At 41.5% G+C, this 19,895-nt stretch overlaps 2 protein-coding genes and 1 long non-coding RNA gene across 15 annotated transcripts in view; 1 reads left to right on the top strand and 2 right to left on the bottom strand.

Annotated features, from left to right (window-relative positions):
• RBL1 (RB transcriptional corepressor like 1) overlaps positions 1-5,639 on the bottom strand; it is a 62,817-nt gene extending 57,178 nt beyond the window's left edge. The window contains exons 1-3 of one of the 5 annotated variants that reach the window (XM_070485898.1): positions 5,315-5,498; positions 4,969-5,133; positions 2,217-2,350 (exon numbers count right to left, since the gene is read on the bottom strand). In XM_070485898.1, coding sequence (XP_070341999.1) covers positions 2,217-2,269 — 53 coding nt within the window. In that variant the 5' untranslated portion in view covers positions 2,270-2,350; positions 4,969-5,133; positions 5,315-5,498. Of the gene's footprint in view, positions 1-2,216; positions 2,351-3,915; positions 4,238-4,293; positions 4,318-4,968; positions 5,134-5,314 lie in introns of those variants that run through there. The other 4 variants (XM_014847160.3, XM_014847161.3, XM_044748359.2 and 1 more) reach the window with 4 other exon arrangements.
• Positions 5,640-5,806: 167 nt separating this feature from the next.
• On the top strand, positions 5,807-18,793 carry LOC106835058 (uncharacterized). Its single transcript, XR_006514027.2, has 3 exons — positions 5,807-6,361; positions 9,089-9,246; positions 18,655-18,793. It is a non-coding gene; the product is annotated as an uncharacterized lncRNA (long non-coding RNA).
• Positions 16,252-19,895, bottom strand: part of MROH8 (maestro heat like repeat family member 8) — a 51,870-nt gene continuing 48,226 nt past the window's right edge. For 3 of the 9 annotated variants that reach the window (XM_044748363.2, XM_070485897.1, XM_044748365.2), the window contains 2 exons: positions 18,628-18,799; positions 16,252-17,137 (listed from right to left, as the gene is read on the bottom strand). In XM_044748363.2, the coding sequence (XP_044604298.1) occupies positions 18,651-18,799 (149 nt within the window). In that variant the 3' untranslated portion in view covers positions 16,252-17,137; positions 18,628-18,650. Of the gene's footprint in view, positions 17,138-18,249; positions 18,800-19,895 lie in introns of those variants that run through there. The other 6 variants (XR_006514024.2, XR_011494633.1, XM_070485896.1 and 3 more) reach the window with 4 other exon arrangements.

The raw sequence follows: 19,895 nt of genomic DNA on the forward strand, positions 1-19,895 counted from the left end.
TTTTTAAATCTTTTTTTTATTGTGGTAAAAGCATATATAAAATTTACCATTTTAACCATTTTTAAGTGTACAGTTCAGTGGCATTAAGTACATTCACATTGTGCAACCATCACCACCATCCATCTCCAGAACTCTTCATTATTTCAAATTTTTATCATGAGTTTATACTGCTCTAAATTTTAAGTTGTTCCTTTTTTGTTCAGTTTCCCCAAACTATTATTACAAAGATTTAAAAATTTTTATATTGTCAGTCATGAGAAATATTGATAGAAAAAGATCAGATTGTTTTATACTACAATGGATAAAGTTTCGCTCAATTAAAAAATTACCTAAATTCCATCAATCTTAACTATACTTTCATTTTATTCTTATCATCAATGACAAAAATTGATTATCTATTTAAGTTTTAAAAATTGTCTTGACTTTATTATTTTTCTATTTATAGAAACCAAAATTGATCTGCAAAATTTTTTACATTTAGCATGAACGAAACTTAATTGTCCTCCCTGGATAGGGCTTTATTTAAAGTTTGTTTCTCTTCTATCCTGGAAATCCAAGATAACAAAGAGATAATGACTCTAAATTGTTTTGATATGGGTAAAAAATCCAGAAATAGAGAATAATATCACCTATCCCAATCTGGATCACTCCATTTCATTTGTTTTGTATCCAGGCAAATAGTTCCACACGGCTGATTCTAGAGCAAGTAAAAGCTATAGCTAAGATCCACCAATTGCTAGTATTTGCAAGGGAAAAAATATTAACCACACAGGAGAGAAACAGGACAACACCTTGACCAGATGATCAAAATTAACATCACCAATGAGAGGAAGATGGATATCATGTGCCTCCAAACATGATATACACAGGACACAAAATCATTTATGTAGTTTTCCATCTGGGAATGCATAACCTGCCATCTAATCATAAGGAAACATGAGACAAATCCAAAATGAGGAAAAATCTATTAAAAAGGAGGACAAAGTGGTCGTGGAGTATATCCTTCAAAAATATCAATGTCATGGGGCCGGCCTGGTGGTGCAGTGGTTAAGTTCACACATTCCCCTTCTTGGAGGCCCAGGGTTCACCGGTTCGGATCCCGGGTGCAGACATGGCACCACTTGGCACACTATCCTGTGGTAGGTGTCCCACATATAAAGTAGAGGAAGATGGGCACAATGTTAGCTGAGGGCCAGGCTTCCTCAGCAAAAAAGAGGAGGACTGGCAGTAGTTAGCTCAGGGCTAATCTTCCTCAAAAAAAAAAAAAAAAAAAAAAAAATCAATGTCATAAAAGACAAAGGCTGTGGAAACTTCCCTGGTCAAAAGAAGCTAAAGAGACTTGACAAATGGATGCAATACTTGATCCTAGACTAGAGACTGTACTTGAAGAAAAAAAAATGCTATATTATTGGATCAACTCATAAAACTAGATTAGAGATGACAGATTATTGGATCAATGTTAATATTGCTGAAGTTTATAAGTGCATTGTAGTCATTTAAGGAAATACACACCAAAGTATTTAGAGGTAAAGGGCTATAATGTACGCCCCTTACTTTGAAGCATTTGAGGAAAAATATTATTTAAGAGAGAAAAGTCAATGACAAAAATGGGGTAAAATGTCAATAATAAATCAATCTGGGTCAAGGATACACAGGTTTTCTTTGAACTTTTCTTATTTTCGCAACTTTTCTGAAAGCCTGAAATTATTTCCAGATTTAAAAAAATTAATGGGGCCGGCCCTGTGGCCGAGTGGTTAAGTTTGTGTGTTCTGCTTCAGTGGTCTGAGGTTTGCCGGTTCAGATCCTGGGCGCAGACATGCACTGCTCATCAGGCCATGCTGTGGTGGCATCCCACACAGAAGAGCTAGAATGACCCACAACTAGGATATACAACTGTGTACTGGGGCTTTGGGAAGAAAAAAAAAAGAGAAAGATTGGCAACAGATGTTAGCTCAGGGCCAATCTTCCTCACCAAAAAAAGGTATAAAAAAATTAATGAAAAAATTATAGATAAAAAAGATTTAGTTAGAGGCCTCTGTTTGAAGTCAGAATTTGAGGAAGAAAGGCTGAAGAAGAATGTGAGAATTGAGAAAAGATACCTATATGATAATAAACTTAGAATGAAATAAAGTTAAATGATTTAAAATAAAGAGAAATTAAACTCTAAAATTAAATTTAGGACTTAAAACAATGTTTGAAAAATCAAAGTGCTTTACCTTAATTTAGCTGAACGTAGTATTCTGGTAAGTGAAACACAATTTCCTTCCATGATACCCTTTCCAACTGTAGGAATAATGCTTTTGCGGCATGCCACATATAATGAACATGCCAACCAGTGTATAACTTCTCCCTGGCAGGCAAAAGACAAACAGCAAAATGGATACATTACGTTAAAATGCTTGAATTCTAGAACTACAAGAGATCTTAGAATTAACTGGTATAATTTTCATTCTGTATGTAACAGGCCATCGAGAGGTGAAGATACTTGCCCAAAGTCACAGAGCTTAGTTGGTTGCAGTAACGGGTATAACACTTCTTATTCTCAGTCCAGTGTAACATGCTAAATCAGTATTAATCTAAAGATGGATCTGTCACCTACACCTCAAATCTAATATTACTGACAGAGTTCTCTTAAAATTTCTTAGCATTAGCTTTCTCAATTTTAAAACACCAGTCATGCCCTTAATTGATGCTGAAGTTTCTACCATTTTAGCTTTGTTTAAGTTTGGCAGAGAAAGGAAAGAAGAGAGTAGAAAGATGGCAAGGGAGTCACAATAAAAATTAATACCTATCTTGTACAACATAAAGAAGACTATCATTTTTGTGAGGTAAAAATTGGAGGATTTACTCCAATCTTTAAAATAGTAAGTATGGCTCTCTATCTCAGCAGATATCTCAATTTACAATGCTACAAAAAAGATAACATTTTGGAATTCAACACTTAATTCTCTGCTTTAGACTTGAGACATCTCCATGCTAGGATCATGTTATGACTTCACTGCTGAACTATATATGAAATTTAAGGATTAAGAATTAGACACAAATCTCACAGCACGACATCATACTGCTCCTATTTACTCTTCTGCAGATCCTCTTTAAGGCCAGACTCTAGAAGGATAAAAAGATTGATGAAAAGTTTTCTTGCAATAATCCAAAAGGGATGAGTAGAAAAGGGTGCCACCAATAAAGCTAAAACCCAGTGTTCCTACCCTAAAGTAGTGAGAGGTCTTATTTGCTCAAGGCGTTAAATGAGGCAGGAAAGCTTAAGGTTGAATGTTTTTAGAAGCCTTGATTAATGAATTGTTTGGAAATAACATCCAAGTATTATGGAGCCTTTGGATACAGGCTGCTAGAGGAAAACACCATTAAGAAAGAAAATTTAAATACTGGAGATACAGTATTGCTTTGATTTTTTTCCTTAAAAAGAAAAAAAAGTCACCTATATTATTTATTCTAGTTCCCTGATGCTAGGCCTTAGAAATACAAAGATGATTTCTGACCACACAGAACTCCAGGTCTAGAGGTAAGAGGAGGAACAGATGCTATCATGTCTAATTGGTGAGATACAAGCCATAAGAATTATTAAAGTGTCTGGGAGAGTACAGTGTAGTGAGTACCTGATTTTGACTGGAGGTCCGGGAAGGATTCAAAGACAGAGTTAAAACTGGTGAGTGGTAAGTCACCAAAATGTGAGGGGGCGGCCAAGGGGAAAACGTGCACAGGAGGCTGTCAGGTGGACTAGGGGCGGGTAAGGGCTGGGGAGGGGGGTTCTCAGGAAGCAGCAGATGTATGAAAATGCCTTCGCCAAGAGCCTTTCACCAAAAAAAAAAAAAAAGAAGAAAAGAAAAAAACCCACTCTGGACAGAATTAACACAAAATCTTAACTCACACATCTGTGCTTTCTGAATCACACACCTCAGATGCCCTGATCAACTCTGCCGAACCGGAAAGTTAGCTCTTTACTCTTCCCCGGAGCGCGGGGTGAGGGGCCTTCCAGGCGGAGGAAACGGCCGGAGAAGGTCCACAGCAGGAGCAAACTCGGCCCGTTCGAGAATCTGGAAGCGATGCCCCGTTTGCTTCCCCGGCCACCATGTGCTCTCAGTAAACGCTTATTCAGGGAGACCCAGGATGTCAGAAATGCGTTCTCAGGCTCTCAAGCACCAGTCTGTCTCCAACGGAGGCCGCAACGCACAACCTCCCTCACTCGCTTATTCCCTCAGCCCTCGGCCGGCCGCCCAGGGCCGCCGACCCCCGTCCCGCACCCAGGGCACCCAGTCCTCCCCGGACACGCACCGGGGCCTCCTCGGGCACCTCCCCTCCCAGGCCGACACTGGACGCTCAGCTCCACAGTCCCAACCGCACGCCCTGGACCCGGCATAACTGCTCCCGGGGCGGGGAGTCGGAGGAGCGCTCGGGGGGGGGGGTCCAGGCCGCTGGGACCACGAAAGCCTCCGACCCAAGGCCACCGGGGCAACGCGCCGAAAGCCAGCGCGTCACGCTTCTGCCCAGAGCGGGCTGAGCGCGTCTGGATGCGACAATCAGGAGCAGGACGAGCCGGGCAAGCCGCCCCTCCGGGCCCGGCCAGCAGCACCCGGAAAGCAGACGAGCGCTGCCCGCCCCGCGCGCAGGCCGCGGCGAGGACTGGAGACAGGCGCGTCGGGGCAGCCTAACCACGACAGCCTGCAGTTACTCTACTCGGAGCCGGACTCCGTGCTGAGCCTCAGGAGGCTCGAACGGCCCCATCGGCGACAGCAGCATCCCGTGCGGACCGGCTCGGACCGGAGTGCAGCGCAGCCCGCGCCGGAGGGAGCCGCCCGCACCTCCGCCCCGGCGAGGCGGGGCCGGGAGGCCGAGGGCCCCACAGCGGCCCTGCGAGCGCGGGCAGGCAGCTTCCCCTCCGCGGGGGCTGCCGCGAGCCACGCGAGCCGACACCCGTCAAGCGCGGGGCGGGGGAGTCCCGGCGCGCACCTCCTCCGGGCTCTGAGCAATCTTTGTGTTTTATCCACGTGAGGGCAGAACCGCGGCGTGCGTGGCGCTCGGCGGGGCCCAGGGAGTCTGGTCTGGAGCCCAGGGGACCCCGAGGGGCGTGTGACCTGGGACAAGCCGCTTCTTTTCCGGACTTCAGTTTCCCGCCTCAAAAAAAAAAAAGGATCGATCGGTCTACACCGGCCCTCCCAGCTTCGCGCCCCTCGGTGCCCGGCTGGGCAGCGACCCTCCTGGGTGGGGAACTGCCCCCAGCCCATAGGGGGGTGGGGGCGGGGCGGGGGTGGGGCCTGGCGAGGGTCGGGCCGGCCGCCCCACCGGCGCCGCTCACCTCTAGGCTGTAGTTGCCCCGGATGGCGGCGAAGTCGTCCAGGGCTTCGGCCGCGCTCCCCTCGTCCAGGTTCAGCTCCTGGCACAGGGCCTGCAGCGCCTCCCTGGCCGCGGCGACCACCGCCGCCCCCTCGGCGTGGGGCTCGTTTTCGAACATCCCCTCAGGCCCTGCGGGCGGCGCAGTCGCAGCCCCCCACTCCTTTCTCCCTCCTGGGCGCGCTACCCACAACCCCCTGCGCCAAAGCGCGCGAAAATCGGCAGCGACAGAGGAACGACTGTTTGACAGTCTGCATCCGCGTTTCCCCTCAAAAAAGTCCGTTCGTCCTCTAGGGCTCCTGGCCGTCCCTCTCCGGAAATGTCATAATAAGACGGACCTCGGGTCCTGAAAAACACCTGGACTGGACCCTTGGCGGACAGCGGTGGACACAGCCAGCGGGGCAAGTTGGGAGCGGAGGGATCGGCAGTCCGCGCGCAGGGTCTGCTGGGAGTTGTAGTCCTTTTCCTGTCTTGAAGCTGGCGGCGCCGCCCTGGTCTCCGCGGCTCTTGGGTCTGGGAAGGCCTGCGAGGTGGCCTCGTTCATCTTAGGGAGAAGCCTCGTCTGTGCCGCCAACCCGTGGGCCTGGGTTCGTCAATGCCCCGCGGCGCCAAACATAGTCTGACTGAGACTTGCCCCTTGAGTTAGGAGATGGAAGCGGGAACAGAAAAAAGTGGTCCCTTGACAGCGGGGGGCCTGGTCAGAGTCTCCTCAGGGTCCCAAACGCCCAGTGAGCGGGCTGTCTGGGCTGTCGATGATTGAAGGGTTGGTGAGGCACGGATAGTAGGGAACTCCTCCCCGTCTCCGCTTGACCCTAAAGAGGCTCGACCTGGCCTGAGAAGACTGCGGGAAGGAGGCCCTTTCTCGGCTCCCTGACCCAGGGAACCGGCCCAGTAGACGGTCATTCCAGGCTTAGGAGCGGCCTGAGCATAAGCCTGGAGGCGTGTGCTGGTCTGGAGCTCACCCTTCTGCTCCACCAAGACCCCTTCCAGGAAGAGCCAGTGACCTTATAAGGTAAACCATAGCATGTCACTTCACTCAAAATCCTTCAGTAGATTCCTCTCGCCCTTAAAATGACAGCCAGACTCCTTTCCACGGCCCACGAGGCCCCAAGTGATCTGGCCCCTCCCCAGGTGGGGCACTGACCCCCGAGGTGTGTGTAAGGTCCAGCCTTACTGCTTTGTTCTGGAACCTTGAACAAGCCAAGCTGCCAAGCACGCTCCTGCCTCCAGGCCTTTCTCTGATACTCTGCACCAGGTCTTGGCTTGTCTGGCTCCTCCTCTTCATTCAAGTCCAACTAAATGTCACCTTCTGAGGCCATCCCTGAGCACTGTATCTAAAATAGCGGACCCCCTGCCCCAACATCCCATTTTATTGTCTTCCTAGCACCTTATCACTCTGTGAAGTTATCTTCTTTGTTCACTGGCTCTTCCTACTAAAGTGAGTTGCGTGAGAGTGGGGGTCTTCCTTTCACGTTCACTACATCCCAGAGTTTAGGTTAGTGCCTGGCTCCTGGTTGGCACTCAGTATTTTGCATCATGTGTTTGAAAAATTACAAAAGTCCATTGTTGCTTGGATGAAGGAAAGAGTCACTGGATACGAAAATGAAAGACAGGTGAAGGTGGGTTGCAAAGGGCCTCATAGGCCCCACTGAAAGCCTGCGCATTGTGGGTGGGGTCTTAACAAAAGGAGGCGATGGATTGGGATGTGTTTTGGACAGGTTCTTCTGGCTGCAGGGTGACAGATGGTTTGGAGACTAGAAGTATGGGAATGGTAGGGGGCTCGTCCAGCAGAGGAAGGAGCCAGGCTGTAGAGAGGTCTCTGGCCTAGAACTGAGGTGGACGCTACCAAAGAGGGAGGGGTCCCCAATAACATAGGTTTCCATCTGGGCCAAGAGCGTGAAAAGTGATGCTGCTAACCCGAATGGGAGTACAAGCAGAGGGATGAGATCACTTCTGGAAATGTGTCTGGGATGCTTGCAGGAAGTTTCAGAGGAGGCTGTGGGCTCCTGGGAGATGGCCCCTCTCTCCTGGCAATTTCCCAGTCTTCTGCATTCTCCACAGTTAGAGAGGGGTGGGACGTGGGAACCAGCCACAAGCCAGGTCTCAAATGAGTAAAAACTCAAACTCCTCCCCGAAACTCAAACTCAAACTTAACCACCCATGTGCCACTTTCAACTCTGCTTCCTTCTAGAAGTTACTGCTGCAGCTGACTTCAGCACCATCTCATTCTCTGGAGGGGATGCTGGCACACAGTGTCTGCACAGAGACTCTTCTCCCATGAGTTTTTACTTATTTAGAGGATTGTTATGGGCAGCTGTGGGGAGGTCTATCTCCAGTGCCAAGGGCTTTGTAACAGGGGTTGTCATCCCTCCTCCTAACTTCCTTTTCTGTCAGCAGAGAAATGTCAGGATTACTAGAGGTGAGATGGATGAAGGTCCTCCTGTGGTGGCTCGTTTGTTAATTTTTTAATTAGAAAATTAACCTACTGTGCTTAAATAACAGCTGTGGGAGTGGGGACAGCCTGGACATGAGGATTTGGAAATATTCAGGCAGCACCTGAAGCTAAGGGAGCAGGTTGATATCACTCGGGGAGTGTGTTGGCATGAGAAAAGACTCAAGGGTAGAACCTTCAGGAACACCAACATTTCAAAGATGAGCAGAATTTGAGGAGTGAATGAAAAAAACTGTCCAGAAAGGTATAAAAACAAGGAGTGGTAACTGAGGTCAGGAAAGAAGTATTCCATAGAGTCCAACACTGTAGAGAGTTCAAATAGGATGAGGAATTCAAAGAAGACCTCCTGTATTATTATTCAGATATTTTTAGTGACCCTTGCCAGAGGAGTTTTCTTTAGCACAGTAGGAGTGGAAGCCAGATTACTGTGGCTGAGGGGCTAACGGGAGGAAGGTCAGAAAGCTGAAGTAGGAAGTAAAAACTTCTCGTTAAGAAGTTTGGTGGAGAAGAGGCGAAAGGAAGAGGATTTTCTGGGATAGGGAAAACACAAGCATGTGAATAATCAGGGACAGGAGTAGGCAGAGACTGAAGATAAAAAAAAAAGATCACTGATGTAGCTAGGCCCTGGAAAAAGTGGCCAAGCTGGGAATCCAGAGCCTGTCCTTCCTCTAAATAGCTCCTGTCTGGGAGGTTATCACCTTACAGCTAGATTAAGCAGGCCTGCTAGGTGCTCTGCTGAGAGGAAAATAGAGTAGGGAGTTGAGAATAGTGAAGATTTGGAACAGCTGTTGAGAAATATCACTGGGTCTGTCAAATGCAAACATTATGGTAGAATTTTTGAGGAAAAATGTAGTAAAAGTAGGTCTACCCCATGGGATCCTGGCTTTCACGGCTGGGCCTGGACAAGATCCCAAGAGCTGAGAAACCTTAAGTTTTTTACCTTTACCATAACTAATCTCTTTTTTTTAATACAGATCTGAACTGCAGAGGGTGATTCTGGCCTTGAAAAGAAACCAAGATAAAAGGAAACAGCTCTTGGGAATTATAAACGAAACAAAACCAGAGACTCACTGCCCCATTTTTCATCTCTTTAGTAGTTTGGTTTTCAGTGACTTGCAGTACATGTACTATAGCGCCTTTCTTCTTTGCTGCTGGATTTGATTCTCCTGACCCTTTCCCAGTTTATACGTACTAAATCCTGAAGACCCTTCATTTCTTCATTCCACAAATGTTTACTGAATGCCTGCCATGTGCAAGATATGATTGTTCTTTTGCCGTCACTTTCAGATCGTCCAGACTTGAACTGAGGGGCATTGCTGGCTTGAAAATGATCCAAGAACAAAAGAAACACCTCTCAAAGGTCATCCACTAAACAAACAAAAACTGAGAAACGTACGTTTTTCTTCTTCTTGGGACTGAATCTGGGCTCTAACTTTGGATTTTCAGTAAGTTGTATCCTGTCTATGTAAAGCCTTCTGTTTTCATCTCCTATCTTTTGATTCACCTGATCTGTCACCCTTTACATCCAATCAATCACTCGCTTCTGTGACTTTTTCTTTTGCCATGTTGTAATTCTCAGACTGTCCTGAATTGAATTATTAGAAAATACAGGCTTTGGAAATGAGGCCAAGATAAAAGGAAAATACTCTTGAGTTCCCTTATTTCCTTTATGAAATAAAGCAGATTTAAACAGTACTCTTTTTTTTCCTTCTTTTGGATTGTAACTAAACTATGTCATTGGTTTTCAATAGACAGTACTGCCATACTCACCAAAAAGACCCAGCCCATGCTGTTCCTCTGTGTCACCACTGACTCCCCTGCTCCTTCATCCCCTACACCTAATCGCTAAATCTGTGCATTCCTCCTCCACCAGGTTTCTAGTTGGCTTTCAGCATTTCATATTTTCTCTTTCAATCCATCTTACGTTTAGTTACTAGTCTAGTTTTTCTCAAGCAGCATTTATATTATATCAGTTTCTTTTTCAAAACTCTTTGGGGATTCACTATTACCAATGAATCAAGTTGAGGCAGCTTGGCATTGAGGACACGTCTGTCAGATCCAGCCTTACTTGCAGGATTTTTTTTCCCTTTTATCAATACGCTCTCCCTATTTTTTATCAGGGTTCATGTTGGTTTTTATTTTTTTCTTATTATCCAGTGGCATGCCCATTTAACACTAAACTGAGCTTTTGAATAGAAAATGAAGTGAAATCGATTTACTCTGCTCTTCATTTCTGATCCAAATATATCATGAAGTTTGTTCCTATTTTGATCCCATTGTGTGATAGCCTCTATGATTAGCCTCCCTGTTGTGGTTTAATATTTCAGAGTTCCCCAGAGTATGTGTCCAGAGCTTGATTAAGACCTTTAGAGGCTCCAAGACTAAGAAGTTTATAGTACACACTCTCCCAAATGTAATTCAAAATATAAACAATTCTAAACCACAAAATAAGTGTAGGAAAGTGTAACAAGTTCTGATAATTTTTCCCAACATGGTTATTTTATTTTGAAATTCCAAAAAAAATTTTTTTTTGTCCTCCAGCTTTGCTATGCCCTAAGCAGGTACTTGGTCTGCACATGCCCTTCTTAGGAAAAACTACTCATCTAACCTTCTAACTGTCAAAAAAAGCAGTTGATAGTGTGGGGGAGGGGCTAGACCTAACCTCATTATTCTTCCTGTTCTTGTTCCTCAAATGAAAACTAAAGTGGTGGTCCTTAAGCTGGGAGCCTGCAGGGAAAGTAGTGCCAGCCCTACTCACAAGGACAATTAAGTGATTTTTGTACCTCCTTTAGACTTTGGATAAGAAAATGAGAAACTGAAAAGCCCAATTTAACTTAAAAATGTTAGTTCTAAGGCCTTTTGCCATCAAAATCTATGCCCAGGGCACTCAACTTGGTCACAAGAAGATATTTCAGAATAGCAGTTTCTTTCAAGTTTTACTCTAAAAGATTCTTCTGACACAGACTTCAGTCTACCTAGAACCAAAACTCAGGGTCATTTTTGTTTCCTGAATCCATACATATCTGGGTTAATCCTGCTCCCCTGTAATCCCAGAGAAGCTATAAAACTGAACTTTATTAGCTAAAAACCACCCCAGACATTAGCTCTTAAGCAGAAGGTCTTGGTGGAAAAGTCAAACCATATGAGAGGGCTCTCTGACACCCAAATACAGCAACAGCAAACAATCTTGGTGAGATTATCCCTGTTGCTTTTTTCCTCATTTCAATTTCTTCAAATTTAGGGAATTTCCTTTTCTTCTTTGAAACAATTAAGGCTTTTACCTATGGAGCTACTACAGAAAGTACAGAGACTTGGAATCAAGAGACTTAAAGTCTAAGTCCTAGCACTGCTGCTTGCTGATTTTGTGCTCTCTGGCAAGTTATCTAAACCTCTCTGAGCCTCTTTCTTCATCTGTAAAATGGCAATAACCATAATCTCTAAATTACACAATTAAAGCAAGTTAAAAAAAATAACATGAAAGTCGTATACAAATGACAGTTATAACTTATTCTTTCCTCTACTGTTTTCCTACTGCACCAGAAACACTTGGCTGCTTTCCAGCCAACTCTAATCTACTTTATTTCCACATCTTGAAGTGTGTCACCTCAATCAATATAACTGATTCTTAAGTGCATGAATTTAAATTGAATAACTGAGATTAGGAATGGGTCCACTTAGAACAAACAGACCACAGATTATATACATGTGCATCTATATAAATTATCTCTGGAAGGATACGTAAGAAATCAGGAACAGTAATTGCCTAAGGGAAGAGGAATTCAGTAGTGGTGAGGTGGGCATAAAGAAAGTTACCTTTTACTATGTATCTTTTCGTATCTTTTGAATTTTGTACTTATGCCAAAAATTAACTTAATAAATAAGATGTATGCTATAAAATAGACCATCACATATGTATGCTATGATAAAGATACTCTTTTACTACCTGTTTTTATTGATAAGCTCAGTTAATTAACAACTGCTCCTAAGAAATTTTAAGCATTTTGTCATTTCAGAAACTATTTTTCTCTGTATATTTGATTTTAAAAAATAAGACACAGGCGTGGAGAATCATGAGTTAATTTCCATATACAATTACAGTGTTATTGCTAAGGTCCTAAAGTTTGAAATGCAGCAGACAAAAGCAAAAACCCAGATAGTCAGACCATTTCAGATGTTAACTGAATTTGTAACTAAAGGAACAGACTAAAAGCTAATTCCTCAATATATAAAAAGCTCCTATGAATCAACATGAAAAAGACCAACAAACCTCCTCAAAATGGGGAAACGATTTGAATATAGTCTTAGAAAAAGAAATGCAAATAGCATTTAGATGTGAAAAGATGCTCAACCTTTCTAATAAGAAAAAAATGCAAATTTAAACCACTAAAAAAACATTTTTTTATGTATTCAATTGGCAAAAATCCAAAAGTTGAAAATACTTCAGTGACTTCCCATTTCTCTCAGAGTTAAGCCAAACTGTTTGTCATGGCCTACAAGTCACTAAGGATCTAGATCTGGTCCCTTATATAACTTCATTTCTCTCTGCCTTTATTTATTACTCTCTCCTTTCTCACCCCGCTCTAGTCATAGTGGCCTTCTTGTGATTCCTTGAATACCCTAGGCAACCCTAGTACCTTAGGACTTTTGAGATGGCTATTTCCTCTGACCAGAATGTTCTTTCCCTACATCTGCATAGCTAACACTTTCACTTCCTTCAAGTCTTTGCTCAAATATCATCTTCTCAATGAAGCCTACTGTTAGCCATCCTGTTTAAAATTGCACCGCCTCCTCCTCACAACCACCACACTTCTGATTCCTCATACTCTGATCTTTCTTCCAGAGCATATTCCAGCTTCTAACATACTGTATGATTTTATGTTTATTTATATTATTATACATTGTTATTTCTCTCCCCCTGCTAGAATATAAACTCCACTAGCGCAGGGATTTTGTTCTGTTTTATTCCTTGATGTTTCCTAGTTATCTAGAATGGTGTTGAGCCCATAGATATTTGTAGAGTGAATGAATACCATTATGCTGGCAAAGATGTGAGGAGAAAAGCACAGTCTGACATCACCGGGGTGTAACTGTTACTACCTCCATGCAAGTCATTTGGCAATATTTTAATTTGAAATCACAAAGGACATACCCTTTAATCTGGTAATTCCCCTTTTAGGATTTTATCCTAAAGACACACTTGGCCATGTGTGAAATATGTATGTCCATAGTTACTATGGTATTCTATATGACAAAGATTGGAAATTACCTAAAGGTCCATTAATTTAATAAATACAGTGAAATACTGGGCAGGAATATAGAATGAGGAAACTCTTTGGAGTAATATGGGAAAATCTCAAAGATATTAAGGAGAAAAAGTGCAAGGTGCAGAACATTATGTATAGAATACTATAATTTGTAAAAAAAGCAGGGAAGAGAATACACATATTTTCTCATAAATGCATACTATGTCTTGAAAGAGATACAAGAAACTGGTAATACTGGGTGCCTTCAGGGAGGTGAAGTGGATGGCTGGGAACATTTTGCAACTTTTGAATTTTGAACATATATATGCATTACCACTTTATAAGTCAAGAAAAACAAAAATGTTTTCTGAACTCTTTCTCTTTGTAAATACTGTATTTTAATTTCAAATAAATCCTGACTTAATATTCTTATTTTTAAAAAGTATATTGAGGTCAGGGCTTTCATATAAGGAATCGGATACAGAGATGAGTGTCTTGAGATTATTTTCAGATTCAGTCGCTTACTGATTTCAAGACCAGACCACTTAACTAATGTCTATTTCATATTTTTATTTCACTTTTGGCAGTGATGAGGCCTGGGTGGTGTTAGAATATTAGTATTTCAAACATCTTGAAAGGTTCTTTTAGCAAGCCGGGTGCTACAGCAATTTCATTAATTATTAAATAGTGAAAACTTTGAAGGTCTGAATTAGAAAATCCTTTTATAACTTTTTAAATTTTCAATTATTTTAATAATAATTTCAATTATTTTAATAATACAGTTGATGGAAATAGTTTTGCAAAGGACTTTTGGCTTAGAAGTCTAAAATAAAAAATCCTGAGCAGATTAAAGCTCTAAAACAGGTTACCACAAAGGAAGTAGTAGAAATGTATTTGGCTTAAAACCTACTTGAAAAAATTTTTTTATATAAAACTACTAAAATGCAGTGGGATTGCTTGGCCAGACTTTATAATTCTGTGAGGTCTTGAACTGCAATGATAATCTGGGATGTAATACAACAGAAAAATTCTTTAGAAACCACCAAGGCTATTGCAGGAAAAAGGCTTGAGGTCTTTCTGGAAAAATCAAGTTCTTTAGTTTTAAGGTCACAACACTTAAATTGCCTATAAATTCTTTTCCTTTTTAGTGTCCTGACTTTCTTGCCACAAAATAAGTGATTTTCTAAGATCAACTGATACACAATCAGAGTTTAAATTTAGTAGGTTTGGTTTGGTCAGTGGTTGCTTGAAAGACAAAGGCTTGGGAGATGTACCCTTATATAGCGTATGTATACTTTTGACCTAGTCTTTTAAACCCATGAGTGGCTGAGGAATCAGACTCTTTACCCTAACTGTGGTCTTCTGAAGTGGGCTAGGGAACATTTTACTGAAAACCAGTGTCCTAGGGACCAATACATCTGAACCCTATGTTTGATGTATCTTCTATATTATCTCAACTTTCTGCCATTTAATCTCATTCACAGGTGGACATCCTTTCTAGATTCCCAGCTTCCATCTCCCTCCTAACCTCTTCCCATGTCCCTGCTCCCTTTTAAAATTTCCCTTTCTATATTCACGCCATCATTTCTGTTAAAAAAAAAAGGGGGGGGGGGCTGGGTGTGACAGTTCCCTCATAAAGATTCTTTGGTATTGTCAAATGACAAAAATAATACCATTTAGTAATGAGTTTGATGTCCTTTATTCAAGGGAAAACAATCCATGGATTGGGGGGGTATGTTGCCTTATGAGTGGTGAAGCACTGTTCCCAAGGGATCTGGGGCAGGAAGTTTATAGAACCTTAGAAGAGGCAACACGGAAACAGCGTGATTGCCTAGGAGGCCAAGGATTTCCTTAGGAGGCTAGCAGGTCCTGTTTTCTAGGGTAAGGTAAGCTAGCTAAAGCTGAGTTGGAGGATTGTGATTGGTGTATGTTAAGATTCCTTGACAGGGGTTTCCCATAAGTGCAGGCTGACTTAGGTTTAGATTTGTAACATGGGCTGGGCCACTGGGGCAGCCTCCATTTTGTGGGTTCCGATCTACGAATTAACTTTATCAATATCCACAGGAACCATTTTAAACCAGTGCTGTCTTCCTTGGACATCAGACCATAAACTCTGCAGGGTGATAGAAAGTAGAGAAGACATAACTGAATCATTCAGCAATTGTCACTTGGTATTTAAGGGAAGTCATCCGATGTACTGGGAAGTCATCATCATTTTTCAGGAAAGATAGAATCCACAACTTCCCTTTGTGTTTTGCACAACAGAAGGCAGTTGTTAGTTATCCTTTCTAATCCTTTTCTTTTGCTGAGTTCTGATTCTGAGGAGCGTTTGGGAAGAGGTAGGGAAAGCAGCTGCTCATATGATAGATATGTTTTTGGGGATGACAGGAAAATATCTATCCTTCACCATCACCTCCAGCCCCACCTCTAAATACCTCCTCTCTCCATCCTGCTCAGTAATGCCTAAAATTTCTCAATTAGAGGTTCATGCCTTTAGCTTAAGTCTACTTTGTTAAAAAGCAAAAATCTCTGAAGGAGTTACCCTCATTAAGTCTTGCAGTGTAGTGATTAATTACATTAACCGTGAGTTCATCAGATCCTTTCCTGAGAGAGAGAGAAAAAGGAGCATGGAGCCAAGAACCTGGGAGAAGGAAGGAGGGGGAAGCCCTAAGGGTCAGAGCTATTTGATCTATTTTACAATTTTACCTAGTGCAGTTTTACTTGCTGGGCTGATGCCTGAGAGATTCTCCCCTTCCCTAATCCCATTTTTTTATTTATATGATAGTTTAATCTTTCAATAAGAGAAAAAAAATCATTTCTTAGAGGGGCCAACCCTGTGGCCAAGTGGTTAAGTTCATGCGCTCCGCTGCAGGTGGCCCAGTGTTTTGTCGGTTTGAATCCTGGGCGCGGACATGGCATTGCTCATCAAGCCACACTGAGGTGGCATCCCACATGCCACAACTAGAAGGACCCACAACTAAAATATACAACTATGTACTGGGGGGCTTTGGGGAGAAAAAGGAAAAAATAAAATCTTTAAAAAAAAAAATCATTTCTTAGAAAATAGGTATCTCAGTATAAGGGGGGAAAGCAATACTCAAAGTAAAAAAAGAGAGAATCTGAAATAATAAAGACATAGCTGGCCCAGTAATATAATCAACAATACATTTTAATAGTATATAATGAAAATAAAGCCAAAATGAAATCCAATTATATTGAACTTTTATTTCAACATATAATAAAATTAAATGTCCAGAAATTTTTGTTTTGTATATTAAAAAATTCCATAAAAACATAAACCTATCTCTGAGGAGAGCCTTGTATAAAAATAATGGAGATATTTGGAATAAATAGACTTGTTAATATAACCACTATTAAGTACTTCAACCCTTCCCAAACTGCTGAGGTAGTTCAGAAAAGAGCAGTCCTCTGTCTCTTAATGGATGCTTCTTCCTGTGAACTTTAACACAATAAAGTGTAAGTAAAATAGAATAAGCATTGTTGTGTTGCTACTCCCTCTTAGTGGTATTATTCAGAAAATAAAAATCTGCCAGGAGGGAAAGGGACTCTAGCGTAAATATGAGTAAAGAGAAAGGATTCATTCAATCCTTTGGATGTGTCACTGGATATTTAAACTGCATCCTAAAGCTAGAGGTCTGTTTTCTGCTGGGAGGGATAGTTCATGAGATCAGATCAAGGACTCAAAAAATATTCCTCAAGAATAACCACCACCTTTTGCTCTAACTCCGCTCTTTACAGTGGAGGATGTACATTCTATCCTATTAAAAAATAAAACAAGGTATACTAACTTTTAGGTAAGAAGTGTTCAAACTTTGTATTTATGAGTTGAGTCTCAATAACAGTTTACAACATTTGTTTCAGTACATGAGTTTGGGGCATGAGTTCAGCAGCTGAGATTAATTGTAGAGTAAATCTGCATTTATTCACATTGGAGGGAAAAAGTAGACTGGAGAGAATCAGAGCAGACTAGCCAAGGATGTGGACTTTGGAGCCAGACTACTTGAGTTTGGCCTTTACTAGTTGTGTGATCTTGAGCAAGTCACTTTCACGTTTTGTTCCTCAGCTTCCCCATCTGCAAAATGGAGATAATAATATACGGAGTGGTTATGAGGATTAAAAGTTAATCATATAATGTACTTTAGAGTGAGCCACTTAGAGTGAGTACTCTTAGAGTGGCTCATTGTAGGCACTCAATAAGTGTTAGTCATTTTATTGGATAATCCACAAAATGGATAGTTCAGAAGTGGAGAGTGAGAATGCATGCACTGAGACCAAGGAGAAAGCAGTGAGGGAAACATGTATCTGAAATGTGCTCGCTGCAGTGAAGTTTAGCATCCAGTGGCCACCCTCAAGCTGTACTCTTAGCTCTACCCAAGGGTGAATATTTAGTCCATTAGGCAGCCGGGGCCTGCATTTTAGCTCAAAACTCCTGACTGCTAGTCCCTAATATGAACACATCTCTTGGGCAGGGATCCTCTTGAAGCCATACTTGGCACATTGTCACATCCCTCAAAACATATTCAACTTACCATGAATCATGAAGAAATTTGTTCCTAAAAATGTCTTGGCAGAGGGATGGGGGTGAAAGGTGAGGGAAGAGGGTAGTAAGGCTTCATATTACTCATTTTACAACAAAAACTTAACACAATTCACCATTGGATGTGTCTATTCTTCATTGCTAGTTGCCTCATTTCCTTTCTCTTTTCCCATACCATCTCCAGGAGGCCTCTTCACTGCCCTACATAGTTCAGCTCTGGCTCTCCACTTACGTTACTTATCCAAACAAGACCCTGGGAATTAGACTGATAGTGACCATTTCTAATTAATCTACCATGCCTCTTGCAGCTTATCAAAGTATTCACCTAATATGAGTTAATCTCTTTCTCAGGAAATTTCTGCTTGTAAGACAGTTTTCTCCATCTATGCTTAAAGCAGACAGTGGGTACTCAGTAAGTAACAGTTCCCATCCTAGAGCCATCTCAGGATCTGACAGCATTGTAGGAGAGGGAATCAGGAAAATGAAAAAGGGAAAGTGAGGCATGGAAACTTTGAATATATTAGGATAGAGTTAGCATTACATCACTTCAGAAATTTTTTCTTGCTTGAAGGTTTTTAAGGAAAAGGAAAAGGAAAGAGAAAGACCATAAGGGATTTTATTTAAAAAATCATTACTATCAAACTATAAGAACTCGTTTTAACTTTATTCTTAAGATTGTTGACAAGTAGACCTGGGCCTTGACAAAAGAACTAATAATACAAACATTGCGACATTAACATTTATTTGGAATCCCTTCTGAAGCTGTCCTAGACAGGTTTATCAAGACTGGAACTTCATGGATATTCTGGCATGGCTCCAAAACTCAGCAGATTTCCACTGTTTCTGCTACTTTAAACCAAGAGCTTCTCTCCCTTATATATTCTAATTCCTTAAGGTTTTGACAAGAAAAAATAAGTTCTGATGTAATTAAATAGGTAGAGGAGGTAGCTTCATGCTGGCATTAAGTCTGAAAAAAAAATGGAGCACTAGTTGCTTCTGTGGTTTCTGAAAGGATTAGTTTTTACCTGATGTTGTTTGCCTTGCATCTCTAGGTAGGAAGACAACCTATGAGCTTCCTCAACCCGAAAACTGTCTGCCCATGATCTGGTTCAGCCCCCACCTTCTGGACTCGGAACAGGGCCTGGGAGGCGACGACACGCAGAGAGGGCTCGGGGTCACGCAGCAGATCTCTCAGATCTAAGTGGCAAGAAACCCCAGGGTGGAGGTGAAGGTCTATGGAAATGATCACTAGTTCAGACACCAAACAGCCAACATGCCTACAGAAGCTGGGGTAAAGGGCGAACTTCTTGCAAGCCTCTGTCTGAAAGTTTGCATGTTTATAGATCAATTCCAACTTTGACCTACAAAACTTACTCGTTTCCAAGTTGCCAAATATTTCACTCCTTTACAATAATCACACTGCCAAGTAGTCTACTTAAAGTCAAATTGTTGGACCTGCTAAGCTATGTCTAATATTGTTAATTTCTAAGTTAAGAGAAAAACACTGTTATTTTTCTGGTCTTCTTTCTATTCATTTATTTACACAATGTATGCTTTTATTTTTTGTCTAAATGGAACCATATTTTACATATTATCTAATTATTGTTTATTTAATCACATTGCATCATCATTTATCCAAGTTATTTAAATATTTTTCTACAATGTCTTTCATGGCTGCATATGATTCTACAATGTGGATATGCTATACTTAACTAACTTCCTATTGTTTCTAATCTTGGATGTCTCCCATTTTTGCTCTTTTAAATAACACTGAAATGAACATTCCTGTAACTATTTCTGCTTATTTTCATAGGTTAAATTCCTAGAAGTGGGATTGATAAGTCAAAGGATATGATTATTTAAAGGGTTTTAATATGTATTGCCAAACTTCCCTATAAAAAAGTTGTTTCAATTTATGCTCATCTCAACACAGTGGATCATAATGTCAGTTTTCCTTTAACACATCAATATTGAGTATTAGTAGTCTTTGCCATTTTGACAGAAGAACACATACTGGTATCTCATCATTGTTTTGCTTTATAAACTTTTGATTACTAGTAATACTGAATATTTTTCATATATTTATTGCCCATTTATCTTCTATGAACTGATCATTCATAATATTTTCCACTTTTCTTTTGAGAAAGTACTGGTTTAAGGAATATTTACCCTTCATCATCTTGCAAATAATCCCTTCCATGTTATTGTTTATTTTTCAGTTTTGTCATTTTCTCTTTTTTTTCAAAGGTGGTTTTTAAAATTTTTATGTAGACAAATCTATTATTCTTTTACT

The sequence above is a fragment of the Equus asinus genome, chromosome 15 (genome assembly GCF_041296235.1).
Source record: "Equus asinus isolate D_3611 breed Donkey chromosome 15, EquAss-T2T_v2, whole genome shotgun sequence".
Classification (NCBI taxonomy): domain Eukaryota; kingdom Metazoa; phylum Chordata; class Mammalia; order Perissodactyla; family Equidae; genus Equus; species Equus asinus.